This window comes from Pseudorca crassidens, chromosome 7, assembly GCF_039906515.1.
Source record: "Pseudorca crassidens isolate mPseCra1 chromosome 7, mPseCra1.hap1, whole genome shotgun sequence".
NCBI classification, from domain to species: domain Eukaryota; kingdom Metazoa; phylum Chordata; class Mammalia; order Artiodactyla; family Delphinidae; genus Pseudorca; species Pseudorca crassidens.
This window is the reverse complement of record NC_090302.1, coordinates 84,675,502-84,699,851: the sequence shown is the minus strand read 5'-3', so window position 1 is coordinate 84,699,851 and position 24,350 is coordinate 84,675,502. Positions and strand designations below refer to the sequence as shown.

Sequence of the window (24,350 nt, the reverse complement as noted above, 5' to 3'; positions counted from 1 at the left end):
GAGAGATGGCTTGGAGGTCTGGTGGCTATCAATGAAAACCTGGATGTGAGGCAAGGTGGTACTCAGTCTCTGGGGCTGAGGGGGGAGGGAGCTCATTCCTCCTCCTATCTCATCATCATAGCCTCCTTTTCAGCCTTGGTCTTTCTGGCAGCTGACAGCCATGCAGGTCTGAAATGCCATGAGACTGGGGTCCTGAGGTGACCCCAGAGCTCTCAAAGCTCTCAGGCCTTGCTGAAATCTTACTGAGAGCTCTATCAAGGCCAGGATGAGGCAAGTTTTTCAAACAACAACAACAAAACATGTGGACCTCTAGAATAGGTGTTCTCAAAAGTTGGTTCCCAACAGGCAGCAGCAGCATTCCCTGAGAACTTGTTAGAAATGCAGATCCTTGCCCCTCACCCTCACCCCAGTCCTCCTGCATAAGGAACTCCAGGAGAGGGCCCAGCAATCTGGGTTTGAACAAGGCCACCAGGCGAGTCTCACACTCACTAAGGTTTGAGACTCACTATTTTAAAGGAACTCAACAAAACATTGGCTTAAAATGCAGCTGACTGTTGATGTTGTTCTTATGAGCCTAAAAATCACAGAGTATTAAAAATGAAAGGACTTTTTCAAGTGTCCATTCTGGCCTTGAACCTTACAGGTGAAGGGTCTATGCCCCAGAAAAGTATTGTGGCTGGTTTGAGCCCTCCTGGCAGGACGGAGATTACAATTCCAAATAACCAAACCAAAGACAAAAACAAACAAAAACAAAACAAAACAAACAAACAAAACAAAAACAAACCCAGAACCTGGGAAATGGTTGTTCTAATGAGCCATACAGTTGCAGCCTTTCTCTCTCTCTCTCTCTCTCTCTCTCTCTCTCTATATATATATATATATATATATTTAATATAGACTGCGATTGTTGTTTGTGTGTTTTCCATTATTCAAGTCAGAGCAACAGGGTCTGTCTCACTTCAACCTGGCTCTTTTGAGGTTTGTTTGGTTTAGTGTTGTTTTGGGGATTGCAGAGGTGCAGCTTCCTAAGGCAGACCCTGAGCCTCTGAGGAATGCAACAGGCTCCGCAGGAACAGGAGGCTTTTCTGCCGCCGAAGTCTGCAGACGCTGTGTCTCTATTCTAACTTTTGCCATTCCCATCTCACCGGGCCCCCGGGGACAGGCAGACAGCCGAACTCCGTGCGCACTGGAGCCCCGGCTCCCTCGGCTTCTGGAGAGGAGATTTAGCCTTAATTTTTGTGACAGATGGAGTTGATAGTCTCTCCACGGAAAGGGGAGGAAAAAAGCGCCAGTTTTTGACAGGCCGCAGACGCCGGGTGCCTCTGGTGGTCGAAGGCTGCGTTGCGCCGCAGTTAAGGTAGTTCGCAAACTCCCACGCCTGGATCGCAGAGGCTGCTGTACCTGGGCGGTTTCCCTTAAGCCGAGAGAGATTGAAACATGCGCTTTAATAGAAACCTTGGAGGGTACCAATTTATCCCCTTCCTCTATGTTGTGACTGCGGCCAGATGGTACTGCTCAATATCCCTAAAGATTTTTAATACTATTACTGTTTTTTCATCGCCGTCCGTGTTAGAAACTTATATTCTTTAAAAAAAAATTAATTTGGCTTATTGGATTTCTGGCTTGCAATTGGCAATAATGTCTGACCCCAGGGCCATACTTGTCATTGGCGACAGGGTGCTGGGGGGTGAAGGGGTGGTAGAGAAAGGATTTGCAAATATCTCATCAGTATCTCCCTAACTAAAGCGTGTGCCTCTTTCTTGTGTGCATTTGGATTTTTTAAGTTTAAACATCCCGCATCAAATTCTCTGATTTCTCTCCTCCCCCTGTGATGATCAGGCAAGATGCGGATCTCGAAAAACAAACAATTCTGAATCCAGTAGAAAGCACACATGGGGGCCAGGGACAATTAATAAAAGTACCTAAAAAAAAGAAGAAGAAGCACCAAACAAAAAGGACCGTGGACGAGCCGGTTGCAAACAGCTGCCCCTGAGCTCTGCCCTCTGGTTCTGTGCTCCAGCAAGGGCTCCATATCCGAGCCTCCTTAAGAGTAGGAGGAGCTCCCGGGCCTCTGTCAGGCTCCTTAAGCCGCTCCTTTCAAGCCCTGAATGCCTGAATGTGAGCTGCCCACCACCCTCCCCGCCCTCCCCCACTCCGCAACCCCACTCCAGCGGCTCGTAAAAAAAAAAAAAAAAGTTTCAACAACAACAGGCGGGACCAATAGCATCTCGAAAAGCCGGGAAAGGGGGCCGAGCAAAGGGCGAAAGAGAGTGGAGAAAGGAGAAAGCGGGCAGGCTCGGAGCGCGCGGGGCCAGGGCTCGGCGAGCCGGAGGAGCGTTGCTAATGTTTTTGTTTGTTTGCTTTTCCATGCATGCATAATGAGGGGGCACCGCGGCACCACGCGGGGGCTCCCGGCCCACTTTTGTATTTAAAGCCTCGCTGCGAACGAGTCCGCAGCCGGGCTCAGCGGATCCGCTCCCCGGGCTCCTTGTCACCCGAGAAGCCGCCGCCGAGGGAAGCCCGGGAGCCGCTCTCCGGCCGCGCTGAGTTTCCCGTTCTCCCCGCGCCGCCCGAAAAGAGCTCCCCGGAGCTCGGCCGAGGCCGGGGTCGCCGCGGGCGGAGGGGGAGGGGACGCGGGCGGCCGGGCCGCGGGAAGGCGGGCAGCGCCGGGACGCGAGCCAGGAAGCGGCGCGATGCGAGAGCCCGCGGCGGCGGCGGCGGCGCGGCGCTGAGCCTGGGAGGAAGGAGCCGCCGCGGCCGCACAACGGATCTGCAGGCGCGGAGCAAAATGCACCCACGGCGCCGCGCGGTCCCGCAGCCCCGCCGCGACCCCGCGGCCCGCAGCCCCCCGGGGCGGCAGTGAGCGCCTCCCGCCACTGCCGGGGGCCGACCGGAGGGGTTCTCCGCGGCCTTGCACTTCTAGGAAGCCCCTGCAGTCCCAGCGAGAGCCGACCTTCTGCAAGCAGCGGGGCACCAGGCAGCGGCGCGCATGGATTTATGAAAACACTCATGCAAGAAGTTGGCAGGACTGGGGCAAACTTTTCCGCCGGCTCCGCGTCCGCCGCTCCCCGCGCCTCGTGTCCTTTCCGCTCCTCGCCCGGCGGCCGCCGCTGCCCGCGATGGTGGCAGGGCTGCTGGGCGGCGGCGGCGGGGCCCGCGGGGGGACCGTGCCGGGCGCCTGGCTGTGCCTGATGGCGCTGCTGCAGCTGCTGGGCTCGGCGCCGCGGGGCTCCGGGCTGGCGCACGGCCGCCGCCTCATCTGCTGGCAGGCGCTGCTGCAGTGCCAGGGGGAGCCGGAGTGCAGCTACGCCTACAACCAGTACGCCGAGGCGTGCGCGCCGGTGTTGGCGCAGCGCAGCGGGGGCGACGCGCCGGGGGCCGCCGCCGCCGCCGGCTTCCCGGCCTCGGCCGCGTCCTTCTCGTCGCGCTGGCGCTGCCCGAGCCACTGCATCTCGGCCCTTATTCAGCTCAACCACACGCGCCGCGGGCCCGCCTTGGAGGACTGTGACTGCGCGCAAGACGAGAACTGCAAGTCCACCAAGCGCGCCATTGAGCCGTGCCTGCCCCGGACGAGCGGCGGCGGCGCGGGCGGCCCGGGCGCGGGCGGGGTTATGGGCTGCACCGAGGCCCGGCGGCGCTGCGACCGCGACAGCCGGTGCAATCTGGCGCTCAGCCGCTACCTGACCTACTGCGGGAAGCTCTTCAACGGGCTTCGCTGCACCGACGAGTGCCGCACGGTCATCGAGGACATGCTGGCCGTGCCCAAGGCGGCGCTGCTCAACGACTGTGTGTGCGACGGCCTGGAGCGGCCCATCTGCGAGTCGGTCAAAGAGAACATGGCCCGCCTGTGCTTCGGCGCCGAGCTGGGCAACGGCCCGGGCAGCAGCGGCTCGGACGGGGGCCTGGACGACTACTACGACGAGGAGTACGACGATGAGCAGCGCGCCGGGGGCGCGGGCGGCGAGCAGCCGCTGGACGACGACGACGGCGTCCCGCACCCTCCGCGCCCGGGCGGCGGCGCTGCTGCGGCGGGCGGCCGCGGGGACCTGCCCTATGGGTCCGGGCGCAGGAGCAGCAGCAGCGGCTGCCGCTCGGCGACCCGAGGCGCCTGGACCCCGCTCGCCTCCATCTTGCTGCTGCTGCTGCTACCGCTGCTCTTTTAACACTCGCGGCCCCCCGCCGTCGGCCACGGGAGGGTCGGCGCCGGGGCACCTGTGGCTCGGGAACAGAGGGGTGGTCGGGGGTATTTTCCAAAACGTTTTCTAGGTGGTTTCTGCCTAGCCGGTCTCCCCGCCTTGACTCTTGGCACGACCTTCGCCTCCTCTCCCGAGCAGGACTTTTTGGACATCCTCCCCTGCCCCCATTCCGGGTTCCAGACACTCCCCGCAGAAACCAGCCTAACTCCGGACCCCCGACATGAAACGGGCCTGGGAGGACGGAACCGTAGTCCTGGACTCCGAAGAGAGGATGCTGACCAGTGGGGTCTTAAGAGTTTCAAGGGACTGGGTTCGGAACAGGGGTTTTGAAGGAGGATTTATATTTGCAGAGGGGCTGTTTATTAGCGTTTCTCCTGCGAGGGGGGGAAAAGTGCCGGTAATCGACTTTTATTGTGGCCAGTGAAGACATTGCAATCGTAACCAATTCATTCGTTTAGTCTTGGTATCCGCGCCCAGAATCCTCAGTTTTTTTGGGGGGGTGGGGTGGGGGGCGGGCGGGCAAGCATGAGAGGGGTTAATTTTCCTTAATTAGTTTTGGGTAAATTTTAGCCCTTAATTTCATTGCCACCACTCTGATCTCTTAGCACATTTCTTAGGATTAAGGATCCAAAAATTCTGATCTAAACAGTTGCTAGTGGTGTTGAACAATGCAACTTTATATTTAAAAGAGCTCTGCACTGCCATCTATGAAAGCCTCTTTATGATGTTTGTTTTGTTGTCATTATCTTTACATCAAGAAATTGTACGTACAAATATGCGGAGAATATATATTGCCTCTGCTTTTATCAGGGCGCTCACCCCTGGTACTTCGTATATAAAATGTATTAAAACTGGGGTTTGTTACCAGTTGTTGTATTTTGTATATAGAATTTTTATAAATTGTATGCTTCAGAAATAATTTATTTTTTAAAAGAAATTAAAAAACTTAAATCCGCACCCATGGTACACCTTTCCTCCCTGAAATGTAAAGAATCCGTTTGTCACCAGGGATCCAAAACCACAGTCCGTTGTGAAGTGTGCTCTACCTAGAACAATTTTGAAATGTACAGTGTATTTTATAGATTTGAAGTTAACATTCTTATTTTCAAGAGAATTTATGGACGTTGTAGAAATGTATAAACGCATTTCCAAACTGCCTTAAACATTGTATTTTTATAGACATTGTTTTTTAAAAAAAGAAGTCCTATGTTTTAAGTAACGGTGGCTTTATGTATTTTTTTGTTGTTATTTGATTTTATTAAAATGTGTACATCAGTAAAGAGTTTTAAATAATGAATATGGTGTAGTTACTTTCCAGAGTTACATTGTGGTTAACCCAATAATGGGTGAGGAGGGGGGTGGAGGAGCCACTGGGAATCTATCAACCATCAACTGAAATGAAAATACAGTACAAGACAAGAAATGAGGGCTATTATTTCTGCCTTCAATATAATGAACAATTAGACATCTGTAAATGAGGCAGCTACAAGATATAATTTGACTGGTCTCCATTGATATTTACGTTTGTGGAGAGGCTTCACATCATTTGGGACTAACCCAGACATTTCTTTCCCCTCCCCCTTTCCACTGGGACCCTCCCCTTGCCCCCCACCCTCCGGAGCGTCCTCTCTATTAGACATTCTCATACAATCAAACATGCCAATAACATCTGTTATCAATAGGTCTCAAGAAACCTGGGAGACTCAACTTCAAAGTCATTTTCGCACTTTGAGTAAAAAAGTACAAAATTTTGTTACAAAACATTCGGGCGGGCAAAAGTAAACATACTGGGGAGAGGAACAATTACCAGAACTTGTAATATTGTTGTGAGGAGTTGTTTAGCAGTGGGCTGAGGGCTGGGCTCCTGCCAGAGCTACTGATCTACACTCAAACGCCCTTAGATAAATAATTACACTCTTAAGCTGTGTCGAGTGCTGATACACTTGACCTTGTAAATAGAAATGTTTGCAGTAGGAATAAACTCCGGCATTGGAAAATCTTTTAAACATTAACACAAAAGAGAGCGCTCTGTCCTCTGGGGATTTGAGTCTGAACCTCGCCAAGCTAGGCACTTGCAAGGGGGAAAAAAAGTTTATTTATCTTCTATTCCTGGTGTTTATTTAAAGCTTTTCATTTTAAACTCGGTGATTGGAAGGCAAGTCAGGAGTTTAAAAGTCACCACAAATAAACTTTGTCTGAGGGGTCGACAGATTAGCAAGATCTCGTGTCTCTTTATATGATATTAACATGTGCTGAGAAAACACAACCAGATTTCTCTGCTGCCTGAAGTAATTAACAAAGCTATGCCCCCTTCCAACTTCCTCCCACCCACTCCCACCCCCTACTTTCCAGGTTCTTTTGCCTCTAATTCACTCTCTTCCCAGCTTTTATGGAGGGCTTCGAGGCAATTCTTATTGCGTCTAAAACCAAGATTCATATATGCATAGCATCAGAAAGTCTGAGATAGTTGTGGTGTCAGACCAGCCCAGGAGAGTGGTGTGTGGCTAGAACCCTGTCACCTGAATGGTTGAGTAAACATATTGTTAAAATAAAGCTGAAAGCGTTGTTTCTTTGGGAAGTGAACAAAGAGTATTCCAAGAGACTTGTGAATGAAATCAGCTTTCTTTACAAAACGACGAGTTAGCAAATGCTTCTGCGTTTGTCCTTAAATATATTTAAATCATCTCCTCCTCATGTTATTTTAACACATTCTTGACTAAAAGTTAAGTCTTTGTCCCAGTAAAAGGCCCAGTTTTCCCCAGTAAGAAGTAAAAGGCATTAGCACTAGAAAAGGCTTGATAATTAACTGCTACAATAAACTCACGACTTGATTTTACAGGGTCCTGTCAAAAGCATCTGCCCGGAGTAAATCAACACAGCTCGCTCTTGGGGAGTGAGGACGTGAAGCTTTATGCTTTCTTCCTTGGAGAAAGTGAACACTGATCGGTGGTCCATTTTAATTTAAACAGTTCTATGCTGGAGCCCTGGGGCCCCTCATCCCTCTGCAGACCTAGTAGATTCCAGAACAGGTTGCTGAGATGTTAGGTTACGGGATTGGAGGTTGCCATCTGTTCCTAGACCGAAAGGATTTTTACAGTTGTTGACATCTGTAATATCTCACGGTGTCTGGGGAGCCTTTGGAATTTTGGACATTTGAGACGGCCAAATGTCTCATGGACAATGCCTGGAAGTACCATTACGGAAGGCAAAGGTATCCCTGACTTTTCCCGGAGATCTTAAAGAGCGCCAGACTTCTAACAGAAGTCTTCCAGAGTGAGAGCAACTCCTTTTGGATTTCATAGAAAATCTGTGTCCTCCCGGCTGCCCCCATTTCCCCGTTAGCAGGTTTGCATCCTCAGTGACAGTTTATTTGTCTTTGGAGGCACCTCAGTGACAAATGTTTAAGGGAGTGTGGGACAATGGTGGAGAACAAGGGGGCAGTTCATTGAGCTGACAGTGACCATACAGTAAATGGAAGGAGGTTCAGGCTTCACTGCTCACCCAAGGACACGGCAACGCTTTTGTGTATGACCACAATGGACATAACATAAGGTCTCTGTTTATTTTCAACAATATCTAGCCATGTACGCGGGCAATATACGTATGTCAAGTGAAAAAATGGCTGGAGGGAACTAAATTCTTGCACTAAGTGATAGGACATCCCTTAGCGTGGGCAGGGCCCTGACCAATGTCCATAAGTAAGGAATAGCTCCTGGTGCCAACTGCCACAAACTTAAGGGGACGCCACGCTCTGACACATCTGGGGTGCACTGCAACTCTCCCACTGGGGTCCACATGGGTGAAGACGACTTAGAACCAGCAGTCTCTCTTGGTTGAAGAGTCAAGAGAAACCGCATGGACTGGAGGGGGTCTCTTACTCACCACTCCCAACATATGCACCCCGACTCCATCCCAGCAATGCTGTGTTGTATAGAATAAAAAGAGGGGGAAAGTGACAAGAGAACTTTCAGAGACCTCAAACTCTGCATTGAAAACCTTTCTACTTTCAACTTTACCTTGCATGATTAGTTCACTGGTTTCAACCGTGGAAGTTCTCAAACATAACCTCGTGTGCCCCTTTTCGAGCCCGTAAAAAGAAAAGCACACATTATTTGGTTTTTGACCTCTTATACCTAGGACCTTCTGAAACACTGTCAGCTGACCCGGTTTCTCCCAGCTCCCCAAGAACAAGGTTGTTGGGAAGCATCGTGTTACAATGGGAAGCATCGTGTTACAATGCCTATGGCCCAACAGCAGTTCCCGTTCCCGGAGGCTTGGGTTTCCAGTGGGTCTTGCAGCCTGTGGGTTAAGTAAAGTTGGAGGTTACTGTATTCTATTGGAGGGGTTGCTTCTGCTGGACAGTTGAACAGCTTCACCCCTGACTACTTGAATGACATAAGTAATGTGCTATTAGCATAAATACCTTCTAAGGCATCCATTTAATCAATTTCTTAAATAACAGAATGATCTACTACAAAATAGTGGACTGTATACACTATATTTTGGCACAAAGATGGTCATTCTCCCACTAGTAACCAGGGGCTCTAAATAAATGATTTCAACAATGTTTTATTAAAGGACGACAAGAGCCCTCGAGCTGCATTAATCGGGGAGAAGTCGAGTGGCACTTTTGTTATGGAAATGTTAAGCACATAATAGCACTGCCAAACAATGTAGACCCACTTCATTCTTTCAGCCATGCTGACACCTCTTAAAGAGGAACGGCAGGGAAGGATGTGGGAAAGATCTGCTTTGCGAGGAAGCTTTCAGCTAATATTTTGGAGGGCTACCTTCAAACCCTGTGTAATATGCATGCAATGGAAGCAAGAAAGGCTGCTGAGAGACTGGGTTTCCTTACCTTATTTCAGGAGCTTGGGCTCCATAAGAAAATCAGATGTCTACGTTTTTTGACATGGCATTTGTCAAAATTATATTTTGGTGATTTTGTAGTGCTGCGAGTCCAATTTTATAATGTGGATCAAAGACAGTTTCTCTCAATGGTGCTGATATATACTGTATGTAGCTTTACCGAGTTCCCCTTAAGCAAACAGGGTGAGTCTGCAAACAGGTGAAAACACACGTCACCAAGGACATCTTCAATCTGTAACAAAAAATAAAGGCATATTATCTATTTCCAGACTTTGTGGACACCATTATATTCTCTGGTTATTAATATGAATTTTTCTAAGTTTATTTCTATATTTAAATATAATATATTTGTGGGTTCTTGGATGGCAGAATGGAGTCATATCTCACAACCAAATCCTATTGTATATTTTGATCCCTGATCAGATGTTACTAAGTACCAAAATAAGGAACAATTCAGTGAGATTTGAGGACTTTCTCATAGACACCTCTGTTATGAAAACGCCAGTCAATTAACCTTAATTTTAACCCCTGTCTGCTGTTACCTATCAGGTAGTTACACCTGTTTGGAGCATCCTTCTGTAGTGAACATTGAAGTAAGCTCTTAGGGTGACTAAGACCTATGTCTGTAACCCTGAACAAGTGAGGGGAGGGGAGGGGAAACAAAAAGAGTTTGCTTGGTTCCATAGGCATCTGTTGAGGGGCTACCAGTGTGTACATGATGCGGGCTCATCCCTGCACAAGCTGGCCATCAGGATGTGTCCTTTCAACCTCAAATAGAGAGCACAGAGGAGGATGATTGGATGACTTAGCCCGACTCTGGGTGTAAGGAAACTTGGAGAAGGCGACACTGAAGCTAAGTATGAGGACAGGAATGGACATTAGCAAGGACAGTGGGGAAGACATTTCCATCAGAGGGAACCACATGTCCTAAGACATGGAGGGATTGAAAAGTATAGTGTGTGTGTGTGTGGGGTGGGTATGATCGTGTCACCACCAAAATATAAAGTGGGAAGTAACAAGGTTGGGGCTTGAAAGAAGGGCTAATACCAGGTCACAGAAGCCTTGAATGTCATTCTAGGCATTGACATTACCCTGCTCAGTGCCCATGACAGGAAACCTCTGAGAATTCCCAGCTGAAGACTCCAGAGGTTTACCTTCTTGAACAGAGTACGTGATGGTTTTAAGGCATGAAGACCAGAGACTGGGACAACAGTTACTGCCAGGTCCCATAAAAAAAGAAAGTCAGGCAACTGAGCTAGAATAGTGGCAGCAGGAGGAGGGAGAAGGCAGATTCAAGACACTATGACTGGTCAAACATGGAGCGTTCAGGGAGGGCGGAGGCTAATACGACCGCTGGACTGCTGGGTTTCTGGCTCAGAAAACTGGTGGATGATGTCATGTTCCGTCCTCAAGGAAGAAAGATTGAGGGGCTAGTTGTGTTTGAGGATATAAGGAATATCCAGTTGGCGGTGCACTGCAGAAAACCAACTATAGGGCTGAAGCTCGAGACAGGAGTCGGACTTGGAGAGTGGTCATGGTGAAGACTTCTAGGAGTGAGGTACCCAAAGAGTGCAGAGAGAAGAGGGCAGTGGGCAGAGGAAGGAGTGCCCAGGAAAGGAATCCCAGAAGGGAAAAGAGAAGGTCAGAGACATCTTAGGAGGAGCAGGAATATGAAATCATGAAGCTTCTGGACATGGACAACTAAATTTGCAAATGCTTAAGAAACCAATACTATTGCTTAGAAAGAAAAATGAATTCACTGGAGTTCTAAGAAAATATGTGACCAAAATATTCTTCATTATAACAGTAGTAGTAATCACAATTATAATCACAACTAACTGTAGGGAAATAAAAAGTACCAAAATATGCCACGGCAGTAATATAATAGTAATAATAAAAAATAGTGATAGTTAATATTATTGAGTGATTATTATTATGTGCCGCACAGTGCTGAGCATATAACATTTCATCGTTACAGAAACTTCATGTTGTTTTTATTATTATTTCCATTTGACAGATGAAGAAGCTGATGTTTAAGTAAATTGACCAGTGTTATTCAGTGCATAAGTTGGTGAATATACAATCTAGGTCTGTTTGTGTCCAGAGATTGAGGTCATAGCTTTTGTAACATATTGATTCTCAAAAGGTATATGGTGGCATTGCAGGTAACTATTATTTTCTTCCTTATATATTTATATGTTTCCCAAATTTTATCAATGAGTATATATTACCTTACTCTCAAATTTAAATGTGGTTTAACTAGTAGTATTCAGAACCACAAGGAAGAAATAAGAAAGCGTAGTTTCACACCTGTGATAACTGCTACCTTTACTTACACTTCAGAGGGCTGTGCCCACCCTTCCCTTCTGCTCAGTCTACCTCAAATTCTCATAAAGAAGTGATCTTTTATGAAGCCTAAAATAATTCAAACTGTAAAATTACTCTATTTGAAAAAGCACATGACAAATAAAAATAAATCGTAAAAACATTGCTTCTTGTTAGAGCAAGAAAAGTCTCAAGAGATCTTTTATTCATCAACTCATTCATTTCTTCATTCATCCATTCATTCAATCAATGTTTTCTGAGCACTTACAATGGTCCGAGTGACACTCTAGGCACGAGGCATACAGCAGCGAACCAAAACGTGAAACTTCCTGTCCACAAGAAGTGCAGGCCATGCTAGAAACCTGTTTTCTGAACTTTTACCCTTGTGCTTTGTGGTCTTGTAAGAAGACCATTCGTTCTTCCTCGGTTAAAGAAGGACCACACCATCTTCTGTCTCTATATCTGTTCACTAAGCGTTTTGTTTATCTTTCCTTTCTCAAAATGTGTTTGTGCCTCACAGACACGTGTGGGGAAATATAAACTTTCATATGTATGGCTAATCATTCTGGGTTTTTTAAATATGTTTTACAAGTGGAAGAATTAAATCCCATAATTTCCAGTTCATTGTACAGTTGTCTTCTTCTAGGAAAGTTCTGATAGAAGAGTTAAGCCCAAAATTATTATAGCACTTTTAGGAGCTGAAGTATGCCCTAATTCTTGACATGTGCCTAAATGAAAATGTATGATTATATTCCAGCAGAACAAATTATCTGTGAGTAAGTTAATCACAAACTTGCGTATTATTTTTTAAAATAACCATTAGTAAGCTCTAGAAATAGACAACAGGCTCATATGTCATTTAAATTGTCAAATGGAGTCCTTGTTCACTGTCACCCTACTGTTTTTTCTTTTCGCAAAATTCAGTCTTTGGAAACAAATAGTATTTTTTTTAAAAAAGAACTGCTGATATTTAGGATGCTGGCAGGAAATTGGTTATTTTATTACTTGGTTTCTGTTCATCACAGACCACCCCAAAACTTAGTGACTTAAAGCTGTTATCATTTATTTGTTCACGATTTTGTTGGTAGGCAATTTGGACTGGACTCAACTGGGAAATTCTCTGCTGACCTTTTCTGGGCTCACTTGGCTATGGTTAGCTGGGGGTCAGGTAGGGAGAGGGTGTGTTCTTGATGGCCTCATTCACATGACTGACAGTTGGCTGGTGTGACAAGGGCAGCTGAGACATGTGTTCCTTACATCTAGCAGGCTAGCCCAGGTTTCTTATTATGACAGCTGGACTCCGAAAGCACCGAGAGAAGGAAAGCACCAATGTGCAAGCACTTTTCAAGCTGCCACTTGCATCACATTTGCCAATGTCCCCTTGTACAAAGCAAGTCACATGACCAGGCCCAACTTCAAGGGTAGCGAGATAGACTCCACATCTTGATGAGAAGAAAGGCAAAGTCCAGTTGCAAAGGAGCATGCACTCAGAGATGGGAAGAATTATAGAAGCCAATTTGTAAACACTTCCTCAATAAAGAATATGTTCCTAGAATTCTGCTGGCATGATAGGAAGAAAAAAATGGAAGAGAGCAATTTATAGCTTTAATTTTCAGAATTTATAGAATGGTAGATCCAAAAAGCTAAACAAGGCCTGAAATAGTATTCTATTTTTTTATTCACAAAAACTTGCAATGTGATATGATACCTAGTAGGACCATTTCTTCACTTTCTTCTACTTCAAGACGTTTTACTTTACGTAACACTGTACTTTTTGTTTCCAGAAGAATTTTAGAATTAACTTCTGAAATTTCTTTAAAAAGCCTTTGTTGAAACTTTGATTGGGATTGGATATAATTCATAGATCAATAGGGAGACAAGTGGTAGCTTTATAATAGTGAGTCTTTCCATCTTTCCAATTAGATAAATATTATATTGACCCATAAATAGGTCTTACTGTAAATTTTATATCTTCTTTTTTATTCAGGTTTTGTTTATTTCTTTTTAGATTTATTTCTAGGTACTTCATAGTTTCTGTTGGATGATGATGGTAATGATCATGATGATGATGATAATGATGATTACATTGCCTAATTCGTCATTACTGATTATAGGAAACTTGGGTTTTGTACGTTGTTCTTGTATCTAAACACCTTGTTGAACTCTTATGGGCTCTAGTTATTGGCAGGAGACTCTTTGATTTTCTAGACATATAAAAAACATATTAATGATTCTCAAACTTTTTGGTCTAAGGAAGATTTGTACTCTTAAAAATTACTGAAGATTTTGTCTATGTGGGTGTGAAGAGTTAGGGGGCACAGTTTCTAAGACTGCTCTGATTTCTGACACCAGTGCAAGTTTGAGGTTCAATAATTCACTAGGAGGACTCACAGAACTCAGTGAAAGCTGTTATACTCACAGTTATAGTTTATCACAGGGAAAAATTTCATAGAGCAGAATCAGGGGAAGTATTATCTGCAGAGCTCCCATGCTCTCTCCTCATGGAGTCAGGATATATGTGAAAATACACGTAGATTATTGCCAACCAGGGAAGCTTGCCTGAACCCAGGGTTCAGAGATTTTTTTGGCTCCGTTATGCACGCATGATTGGTTGATTGATCGATCAACCAATCATGAGTACATAATGGTTGATAGACTGTGGTTGATCTCAGTCTCCAGGTCGACTGATACCATGTGACCCATAAATCACATTATTGGCCTTTCTGGTATAGCCAGCTCCTACTATAAGGTGTGGCCAGCCCCTATCTTAAATGACTTCCTTACTACCTGTTTAGCTCACCACCTCCAAGCAAACAAAAATTACCTCCTAGAAGCTGAAGGCAAAGACCAGACCTCTTTTGGGGCAAGGTTATCCCAGTGGGTTATGTATATCAATATTTACCATATTATAAGTCAGAGCAGATATATTTTAAATGTAGAATAAATAATTAAAAATAATAAACCTATTACATGTTAACATAAATAATACATTTTAATGGAAAGTAAATCTATTTTCCAAAAAACAAATTAGTAAGAAGGCAGCTAGATTTTTATATCTGCTTCTGCATTCAATCTATTCCAATATGATACATGAGATACCTTATATACATATGTATATGTGGATATATATAAGGCAGGAATAACTTAATTGTCTTTTCAGATAATTGTGGATATTCTTCTTTGATACACAACACTTAATAAATGGTAGATTTTTAAAGGTTAATTATAAGGTAGATCTGAAACCATATCAATAGACATTTCATAATCTGTGATGTTAATTCTTCTATCTTGACATTTATATGGAACTTTCATCCATGCATGATTTTGTAACACCATCCATTGGTCTTTTGAAAAATATTTTTTATTGAATTATGAAGATAATTCAAATATCAACACATATTAATTTATAATATTAAATAAACAATGTTTGTTAGTATCACCACCAGTCTCATCATAAAATTCTCTAATTATTGGAATTATATTAGGCTCATAGTGCAGGATACAAGTTTTCCAAAATTCTCATTTTTGCATGCAAGATCAAATGTTATTGTTGGCAACAAATCCTGTTATTTTCCTTTAATTGTGTTTATTTCTAATAAAATGTTTGCCAAATATCCAAGTCTGAATAAAAACTAGTTTATCTTTCATTCTTTCCTGTAAAAACAGTGTTCAATGGAAAATGGCTAGTTCAGTTCACAACTCAAGCAACCACACAGGTGTTTTTCTTTGAGAAAAACATTTAATGCAGAAGAAATATATTATGTGTTCTTCCTATTTTGTCATACAGAATATTAAAAAGATGTGTACTCAAGGTAGAATTTAAATAAAATTTCTATTGTTTCATTAAGGACGTTCTTATGTGACACCATCAAATATTTTTAGTATAAGTGCATGGCAGTGAAAAATATGACTACTGGTATAATTTTGTGCAAGTGCCCTGATTTGTGCTAAATCACTATCAGTTTTAGTCACCACTGCTTTTGCTCCACCATCAAATGTCAACACAGTGAAAAAGGAAAATAGTGTCTTGGGATTATTATGAAAACAGTTTTGACCTCGTGATATGCCTGAAAGTTATTGGGGGATGCTCCAGGAATCCATACACCACTTTTTGAAAACTGCTGCTACACTTTTTCCTTTCTAATGTTTATAATGTTTATACCTCATAATGAATTTTCATGTCATATTGCCCTGGCTAGGATTGCCAGTACAATGTTAAATAGAAAGGCATGATAATAGGTGGCCATTCTTCTTGTATGCTGAAACTAGGCGTATTAGTTCTGTTTCTATTATGATGCTTGATATAGGTTTCTAGTACATGCTTAATGAAATTAAGGAAAATTTTTTTCGGTTTATTTATTTTCAGTTTATTTTTTGTTTATTGGTCTATGAGAAATTCTACTTCATGAACTATTGTTGGTGATTTATACTTTTACAAAATAAAATCAATTTCATCTAGATTTCTAAAACATTTCTATACATTGTATAAACTATTCTCTTTCAGATTTTTAATATCTAAATTTTGTGTTTATGTTTTCCTTCTTTCTTAACCTTTTATGTGCCTTCTCTCTTTTGATGTTTTGTTCATGTTATTGTTATTTTTTCAGACAATAAGTTTTGAGTTTCATCTATGAAATTCATGCTGGGATTGTTTCTTCTGTTGTTAATTTTTGCTGTATCATTACTGATTTCATACTTCTTACTTTGCTGGGTTCTTGAGCTAAATGGTTAGCTCATTTATTTTTATTTTTTAACCATTCTAATTAGTTGATTTCTTGATACAACTTTTCCTTTGTGCAACTTTTAGGTCACATCCTACAGGCTTTGATGAGCTATTATTTTATTGTGATTCATTTCCAAAGAACACATACTTCCCATTTTGATGGGTTTTTAACCTTATATTATCTATGTTACTTTCTAAAGTTTTTTTAAAGATTTTGGGTGTTATTTTCTCATTTTATAATTTTAATTAAAATGAGTAATGTACATAAGCTTAATAATTTCTATTGACACTTTTTGCAACTTAATGTGATTTTATTTATGGCTGTGAATATGATCAAATTTTATATATATTTTAGGTACATAGAAAAGGAAAGAGTAATCTCTGATTTTGTTAGTGTTCTTCTTTGTAACAGTGTGTTAATTTAATTATCTTAATTCTATATATTTCTTTTTCTGTTGTTTTCTTAAAGAGATAGGTTAAAGTCTCTCACCATGTTGTGGATTCATCTATTTCTCCTTCTATTTCCATCAAGTTTTGCATGTATATTTGAAGGCATGGTGTTAAATGAATTTAGGTGCATGACTATTTTATGTTTATGGCAGAAAATAACTTTTAACAATATCAAACATAACTCTTTGCCCTTTTACTGATTTTGGCCTTTAATTCTATTTTGTCTCAAAATAATTGTTGCTATACGTGCTTTTATTTTGTTAATTTATACTATTTACTTAAAAAAATAAACTTCAGGGCTTCCCTGGTGGTGCAGTGGTTGAGAGTCCACCTGCCGATGCAGGGGACACGGGTTCGTGCCCCGGTCTGGGAGGATCCCACATGCCGTGGAGCGGCTGGGCCCGTGAGCCATGGCTGCTGAGCCTGCGCATCCGGAGCCTGTGCTCCGCAATGGGAGAGGCCACAACAGTGAGAGGCCCGTGTACCGCAAAAAATAAAAATAAAAATAAAATAAACTTCACTTTGCTTTTTCATGTTGCAAAGTAATACATATACATTGAAATTTAGAAGATACAGTTAATCAGGAAGAGCAGAATAAACACCCATAATAATAACACCTGGAGATAATCTATGCATATTTACATATAATCTTTCAATATCTATATATTTAACAAAATCAAAATGTACATTTTATTTTATAATTTGTTTAATATACTTACATTCTCCTTAACACTATTTTGGGAGGTGATATAACTCCTTAAATCTCCTCCTTTTCAATATTTTGTGTTATTTTATTTTAGTTCTTATAAAGAGCACATAATTGGTTAGGGTAGATTTTATTTGATTGGTTAGTTGATTGGTACTACTTTTTAATCTAATGGAGATTTTATCTTTTCATAAGGGATTTATGTTTATTTACATTTACTGGTTATTGGTTTGTTTCAATTTATTCTTACCTTCTTAGTTTGTGTTTTAAATTTACCATGCTTTCCTGTTTTGTTTTGCTTTTTAATCCCACTACATTGCCTTTGTTGGATTGATCACGTCTTTTTATACTGTTGTTTTGCTGTGCGCCCCCCACACCCACCCCAACTCTCCCAATTGTTTGAAAGTTATACATTTCACTTCTATTTTTTCTAGTGTTTATCTTAATATTTAATCCATATATTCATTATTTTCTCTCAATGTTTAAGGTTAGTCCATATTGTCCTCCTAAAGAAAAAAATCACTTTTCCTAAGACTTTCTTCCCTCCACCCAATTCCATGTTGTGTCATAAATTGTTTGCTCTGTTTTGCTATTCACATTTTTTCTTTGCAATCCATCTTTTCTTACAATTAACAATACATATTAATGGCTTTTTTTTGGTGGAGAATAGCAAAATTGAGGTAATCAATTATATTTACCCTTAGAGAATTGTTATGAGATAAAAGCGAAGTAAGAAAACTTATTTGTCCAGGTAGAACCAAATTTCCTTTTAGGGAAGAAATGGTCTATTTAGGAAGAATCTTGATAAGTTATTGGGTAGGGAAATGCAGGGGAGGCTCCAGAATGGAAAGCTTGACTAGAGAACACAAAAAGATATTTCAAGTGCTTTTTATGAGAAATAACCATGATGTTTGGTGAGGAAATCAGAAGTGAGAGGAGAAGAGAATAAGAAAGTGGAGACTGAGATAAGACAGAGAAACACGGCAAGAGACGGAAGCAGGGTGTGACAGAAATAGTGGATGGACTTACAGAGAACAAGGACTATCTAATATTCACTTTAAATTATCGGCTGTATGGAACTTACATACATACACTTCACTGTTATTTATAAAACTCCTGTAAAAATATACTCTCCTTGATGCTCTTGACTTTTGTTAAGTAATAGAACTGTGGTTCAAGAAGACAAACTGTGGTTTGTCTCACTATAGGTTAGTGTTGGAGTAGATAAACAGATCCAAGATGCAGAGAGAGCAGTGAGAGTACAGGAAAAAGAGGAAATTAGACTTAGAGGGGACTAGAAAAAAGTGATGCCCTGGGAATTGAGCAGGTTCTTATAGAAAACCCGAGACTCCCTACAGAACTAGGAATGGAGGATTCATATCTTAATGTGAAAGGACATGGGCAAATGGTCAAAGAATGGCAGCTGTTACTGTCACTGGGAAATGGGGACAATTTCAACCCTACCTTCCTCAGAGAGAAAAATGCATACCAAATGAGTTCATCCTATGAAATTAATGCTGTACTATAGATACCCATTCAAATCTGAAGTGCCATTATGATTATTGGACCTACAAATTATGCTACCCTAGTGGCAGGAATAGAGTCAACTTAAATGTATCAGGCCCCCAGGACTTCTCTTCTTCACCTTCAGATATAAACATTTCCCTCTGGGAAGGAGGTAGATGTAGCTTTCATTACAGATAACGTTTAAGGATTCTTTACATATGATGCTGACATTTAGTCTCCCTTGGTGAGTTTCATTTTAAACATTCCTTTTTCATTTCAGCTTGTATAAAACATCCCAGAACGAAGCCAAATCTTTGGAATACATTCTTTTTGTCAACTAAGCACATTCCAGGCATGCCATCTGACTTTAATTTGTTTGTGATGCCACCAGCGAGAATGGTTTCACTAGGAAACAAATATGCTTGGTCTTAAGTGAGGTCTTAGCCCTTTTGGGCTCTTCATTCAACCAGTATTTATTAAGTGTCTCTGTGTGCCAGGAACTATGCTACATACTATGAAGACAATGTCACAATTATCATTGTCATCATCCTCATCATTGGTCAGCAACGAATAGCAAGTAGAGGGACGGCTGGGCAGTGGTGCGAGTTACCCCACAGTTCTATCAACTCTCTCCCAGCCCTCCAAATAAATATTAATATGAGCTACAATGAAAGTGATGACATGCTTGCTAATTCAGCATGATTTCAAGACAAGTTTCCCAATCTCCCTTGTCATTGGCACCCCTAAGGTCCCAGATACAGAAATGTTGAGATGTCGCCGGTAGCAGCAATTTCTCCAGCCTCCTCATTAGTTCCTCTGCTTTCCCCAATTTCTCTTCCATTGGCTCCACTCCCCAGTGATGGCTCTTACCCACCAGTTCAGTCTGTGATGCTGTTGGACAGTCTGCTCCACTCTTGATGTGGCTGACATTGCAGGGACACTTCTGTGCACACAGGTTTCAGAGGGTGACAAGCTGGCCTGGGCCTGACATGGGCCTCCCAAGCTCAAGTGTCCCTGGTGCCTAATTGTCCAAGATGGGGGATGTTATGGTTGAATTGTTTCCCCCACAAATTCATATGTTGAAGTCCTAAACCCCAGTACCTCAGGATGTGGAACTTATTTGGAAATAGTGTTGTTGCAGATGTAATTAGTGAAGTTAAAATTAAGTAATACTGGAAGGGACCAAAATGACTGGTGTCCTTATAAAAACGGAAAATTTGGACACAGGTGCACACATACAGGAGAACCTCTAAAGATGAAGGCAAAGATAGAAGTGATGTTTCCACAGGCCAAGGAACTCTGAAGATTGCCAGCAAACCACCAGAAGTCAGGCGAGAACAGACTCTTCCTGGCCACCTTGAGAAGGAACCAACCTGTGGACACTTCGATCTCAGACTTCTGGTTTCTAGAACCGTGAGACGGTTTGTCGTTTAAGCCACTCAGTTTGTGGTGTTTGTTATGACAGCCCTAGTGATCTAATACAGGATATTTGAGAAGGAGCTGAATTTAACAGAAGGATACAAACTTTCAGCTATGAGATGGATAAGGCCTGAAGATCTATGTAAAATGTGGTGATTAGAGTTGATAACACTGTACTGTATAAATGAAATTTGATAAAAGAATAGAACTTAAATATTCTCTCACACACACATACAAAGCTATAACCATGAGGTTATGGATGTTTTAATTAACTGGGTGAAGGGAATTCTTTCACAGTGTGTCTGTATATCAAATCACCGCTATGTACAATTTAAATACCTTACAATTTTAATTGCCAATTATATCTTAATAAAGCTGAAATTTTTTTAAAAAGGAAGTTGCATTTAGAGGGGTGACAGGGTTGTGGTTAATATTTTGGGTTTTTTGTTGAGAATTCTGGTACTGTTGGTATACTCTTTAGTTAGACTTCATTTTAGAGAAAGCCTAATTATTCCCCCTAATGCAAACATCATATCATATAGTGATAGCACATTATGTATGATAACAGCTCCTTCCAAGGTCACATGTTGAAACTTATCCGGTGTTTCCCAGACCTTAGTATGCACAAGAATCATCTGGGGGAACTTGTTCAAAGTGCAGATTCCTGGGCTCCACTCCTATACCTACTGACTGAACCCGATTCTCCGAGGGCAGAAGCATGACAATCTGTGCTTTTGACAGGCATCTCCCCATTACACTTTGAGGAACATCAATATGAGTTGAAGGAGTGATGGGATTTCATGCAAAGTCTATTGAATGAGGTGGAGGCATCTTTTGGTGTAGTTTTATGGAGAGTCCTGAAAATTGCACTGTAGAAGCAGTAACCCTTTTAGCTAACATCTAAAAGAATATCCCCAAAGTACTTATTAGCATCTTCAGTTAAAATGATCTTGTAACAGAATCCCTCTCCACAAAAACCACACCATCATAGTTTAATGAAGGAGAAAATTACTTCTAATTGGGTTTATTTCCCCAAGTAAAGGCAAGAGTCAAGAAGAGCCAGAATAATTCAGTAAGTGTTCAGCTCCCTTCTAGGCATACGAGAAAAAAGCAGTGATTGAACCATCCCTGGCCTCACTGAGCTTACACTCTAGAAGGGAAGGTAAACAAGAAACCAAGAGCAGATGAGAATTTTAGCCCCTACTGTCACTTACTCTCTTACACTGTGAGTCTCAGTTTTCCTTACGTAGAAAATGGTTACATGGAGATATTAAAAAAGACATCTAAAATTTATGTATATGTGTAAAATTCATGAAGTTTTAGAAAACAAAAGGATGGTACAATGATTGATTAACTTAAACATCCTATTAGAGATTTAAAGTTATAGTATTACTCTGGAAAATAGTACGCTAATACTCTCTGTGACTTGCCCGTTCTTTCATAGACATTTTGTCTGTGAATTCTAATTAGAAAAAGGAAAGAATTGACGATTGGATGGTGTTCATTGCTCCTTTTAATAGGTAACACCCAGGACAGAAATGTATTTCTAATTTCCTCAGTTATCCTAACATTTCTACAAGGGCCACAGAGATCAAGTTTCAAGAAAAGTTTTGACCATTGGTTTTCAAACAAGATGGAAAAGTGTTAATAAAAGAATTAACATTCCAAACCACATGAAAAAGTAAAGAAAATAAGAATTCCTGTTCATAACAACTACTAACTATTAGATTTCCACGTTATTCAATAAAGTTTAGGAGACAAATAGCAGGTAGAGGGTAAAACAGGCTGTATTTTCAGTCTAAAGCTAATTCAATTTTGCTAGACGGTGCCAAAATGTAAGTTGCCCCAGCGAGCACTGTCATAAAATCTCACACAATTACAATTGCATAACTTGTTTTGCCAATGTTTACAGAGATATTTTCTTTTAATATCCATAAGTGTGTATTGCTCAAAACCCAATACTAGACTTGAAAATAGAACTTTGGGGAAAAAACAGCAATCCACTCCAAACAGGAAGAACCAAACTATATATAATAAAACAGCGAAGCTTGTTTTTCTTCTAAGTTCCCAGCCTCTTATTTCAGGGTTTTGTGTGGCATTTTAGAAAGAATACCGAAGACACGGTTCCTAAATCCACGGTCATTTTAAGAGGATACAACATGCCTATTAATAATTGTATTACTCTTTTATTATTGCTAAGAATAATGATGGGCTGGAAGCGTTGGCCCCTGAGCCGAATTTATCCTGAAATGTTTTCAATTAACTCTTGGCACCGGCAGGAAAGCATCAAACCTTTCCCAGGCTGAAATATGGAAAATCTGCAGGGAACATCTCAGCAGGAGAGGAATTTCATTAAAACGAGCACATCATAATCCAACGACTTCTGCTCTCCCTCTAAGCCTCCCTATTGATAATGAGTCCGAGGCGATTTTTATGGATTTGCAAAGAGAAATGACTTCATAAGATCTTTTCAGGGAGGTTGCTTTGGGCCACGCCTTTGAATGATTATCTGCTCGCTGATGAAAAAATAGTCATTTAGCTTGACTGTGATGCTGGGTAAGAGGCTGGGCTGAAGGGTGTTGAGCTCAGATTCAGCCTGCAGACAGCGGCTTTCTGCAGTCACCCTAGGATCTGACACAGCAACAGCTTTTCCCAGGTCTCTGCAGAGTGACATTCTGCTATAAACTGGGTTTTGAATGACCTGCTTGTGGAAGCAAGAAGCAGGCTTCTAAAGATCAACCACCATACAATCTACCAAATTTCAAAGGTGTAAATTTATTTCAGAAAAAGTTCAATTGCCCTCCTGGATGGGGAGGGATTGGAAACCACTGAGGAAAGCAATGCAGGGAAGTAAATGAATTTATTTATGGGTTTTAAAAATGAACATTTCTGTCCTCCACCTCCTACCCCAACTCAGCTTCGGATTCCCTTGTTAAATGTGTCATGGGAAAGAAAAGAAAGCCTCAGTTTCCCCACCTGAAAAATCATGACAATGTAATACTACAGAGGCAGGAAGTACTGTGAGTATTAAGAGATATCACATAGGACAAAATGCTCAGCAAGTGTTATTTGTTAGAATATTTTTTTTGCCATATTAAAAAGTAAAATATCAAAATACTTGACCAGTAACCCTAAAACTGTCAGGGGCATCAAAAACAAGGAGAGTCTGAGAAACTGTCACAGCCAAGAGGAGCCTAGGGAGACATGACAAGTAAATGTAATATATCCTGGATGGGATCCTAGAACAGAAAAAATTTTAGATAAAAACAAAGGAGATCTGAATAAACTATAGACTACGGTCAGTAATAATTTATCCATGTTGGTTCATTGATTATAACAAACGTATCATACAAATCTAAGATATCAAGCAATAACAAGGGAAATTGCAAGAACGGGTAAATGAGTATTCTCTCTACTATCTTTTCAATTTTTCTACAAATCTAAAGCTGTTCTAAAAAATAAAATCCATTCAGACCATACTACAAAGTTACAGTAATCAAGACAGTATGGTACTGGCACAAAAACAGAAATGTAGATCAATGGAACAGGATAGAAAGCCCAGAGATAAACCCACGCACATATGGTCACCTTATCTTTGATAAAGGAGACAAGAATATACAATGGAGAAAAGACAGCCTCTTCAGTAAATAGTGCTGGGAAAACTGTACAGCTAAATGTAAAAGAATGAAATTAGAACACTCCCTAACACCATACACAAAAATAAACTCAAAATGGATTAAAGACCTAACGTAAGTAGGTCTTACATTAAAATGTAAAGTCCAGACACTATAAAATTCTTAGAGGAAAACATAGGCAGAGCACTCTATGACATAAATAACAGAAAGATCCTTTTTGACCCAGAGAAATGGGTCAAAATTTCCTAGAGAAATGGAAATAAAAACAAAACTAAACAAATGGGACCTAATGAAACCTAAAAGCTTTTGTACAGCAAAAGAAAATATAAACAAGTAGAAAAGACAAGTCTCAGAATGGGAGAAAATATTTGCAAATGAAGCAACTGACAAAGGATTAATCTCCAAAATTTACAAGCAGTTCATGCAGCTCAATATAAAAAAAACAAACAAACAACCCAATCCAAAAATGGGCAGAAGCCCTAAATAGACATTTCTCCAAAGAAGATATACAGATTGCCAAC

At 41.7% G+C, this 24,350-nt stretch overlaps 1 protein-coding gene across 1 annotated transcript; it reads left to right on the top strand.

The window, feature by feature from the left end:
- Positions 1–3,111: 3,111 nt before the first annotated feature.
- GAS1 (growth arrest specific 1) lies at positions 3,112–5,493 on the top strand. The gene has a single exon (XM_067744790.1). The coding sequence runs from the start codon at positions 3,120–3,122 to the stop codon at positions 4,161–4,163; it is 1,044 nt and encodes a 347-aa protein (XP_067600891.1). The 5' UTR covers positions 3,112–3,119; the 3' UTR covers positions 4,164–5,493.
- The last annotated feature ends 18,857 nt before the right edge of the window (positions 5,494–24,350 follow it).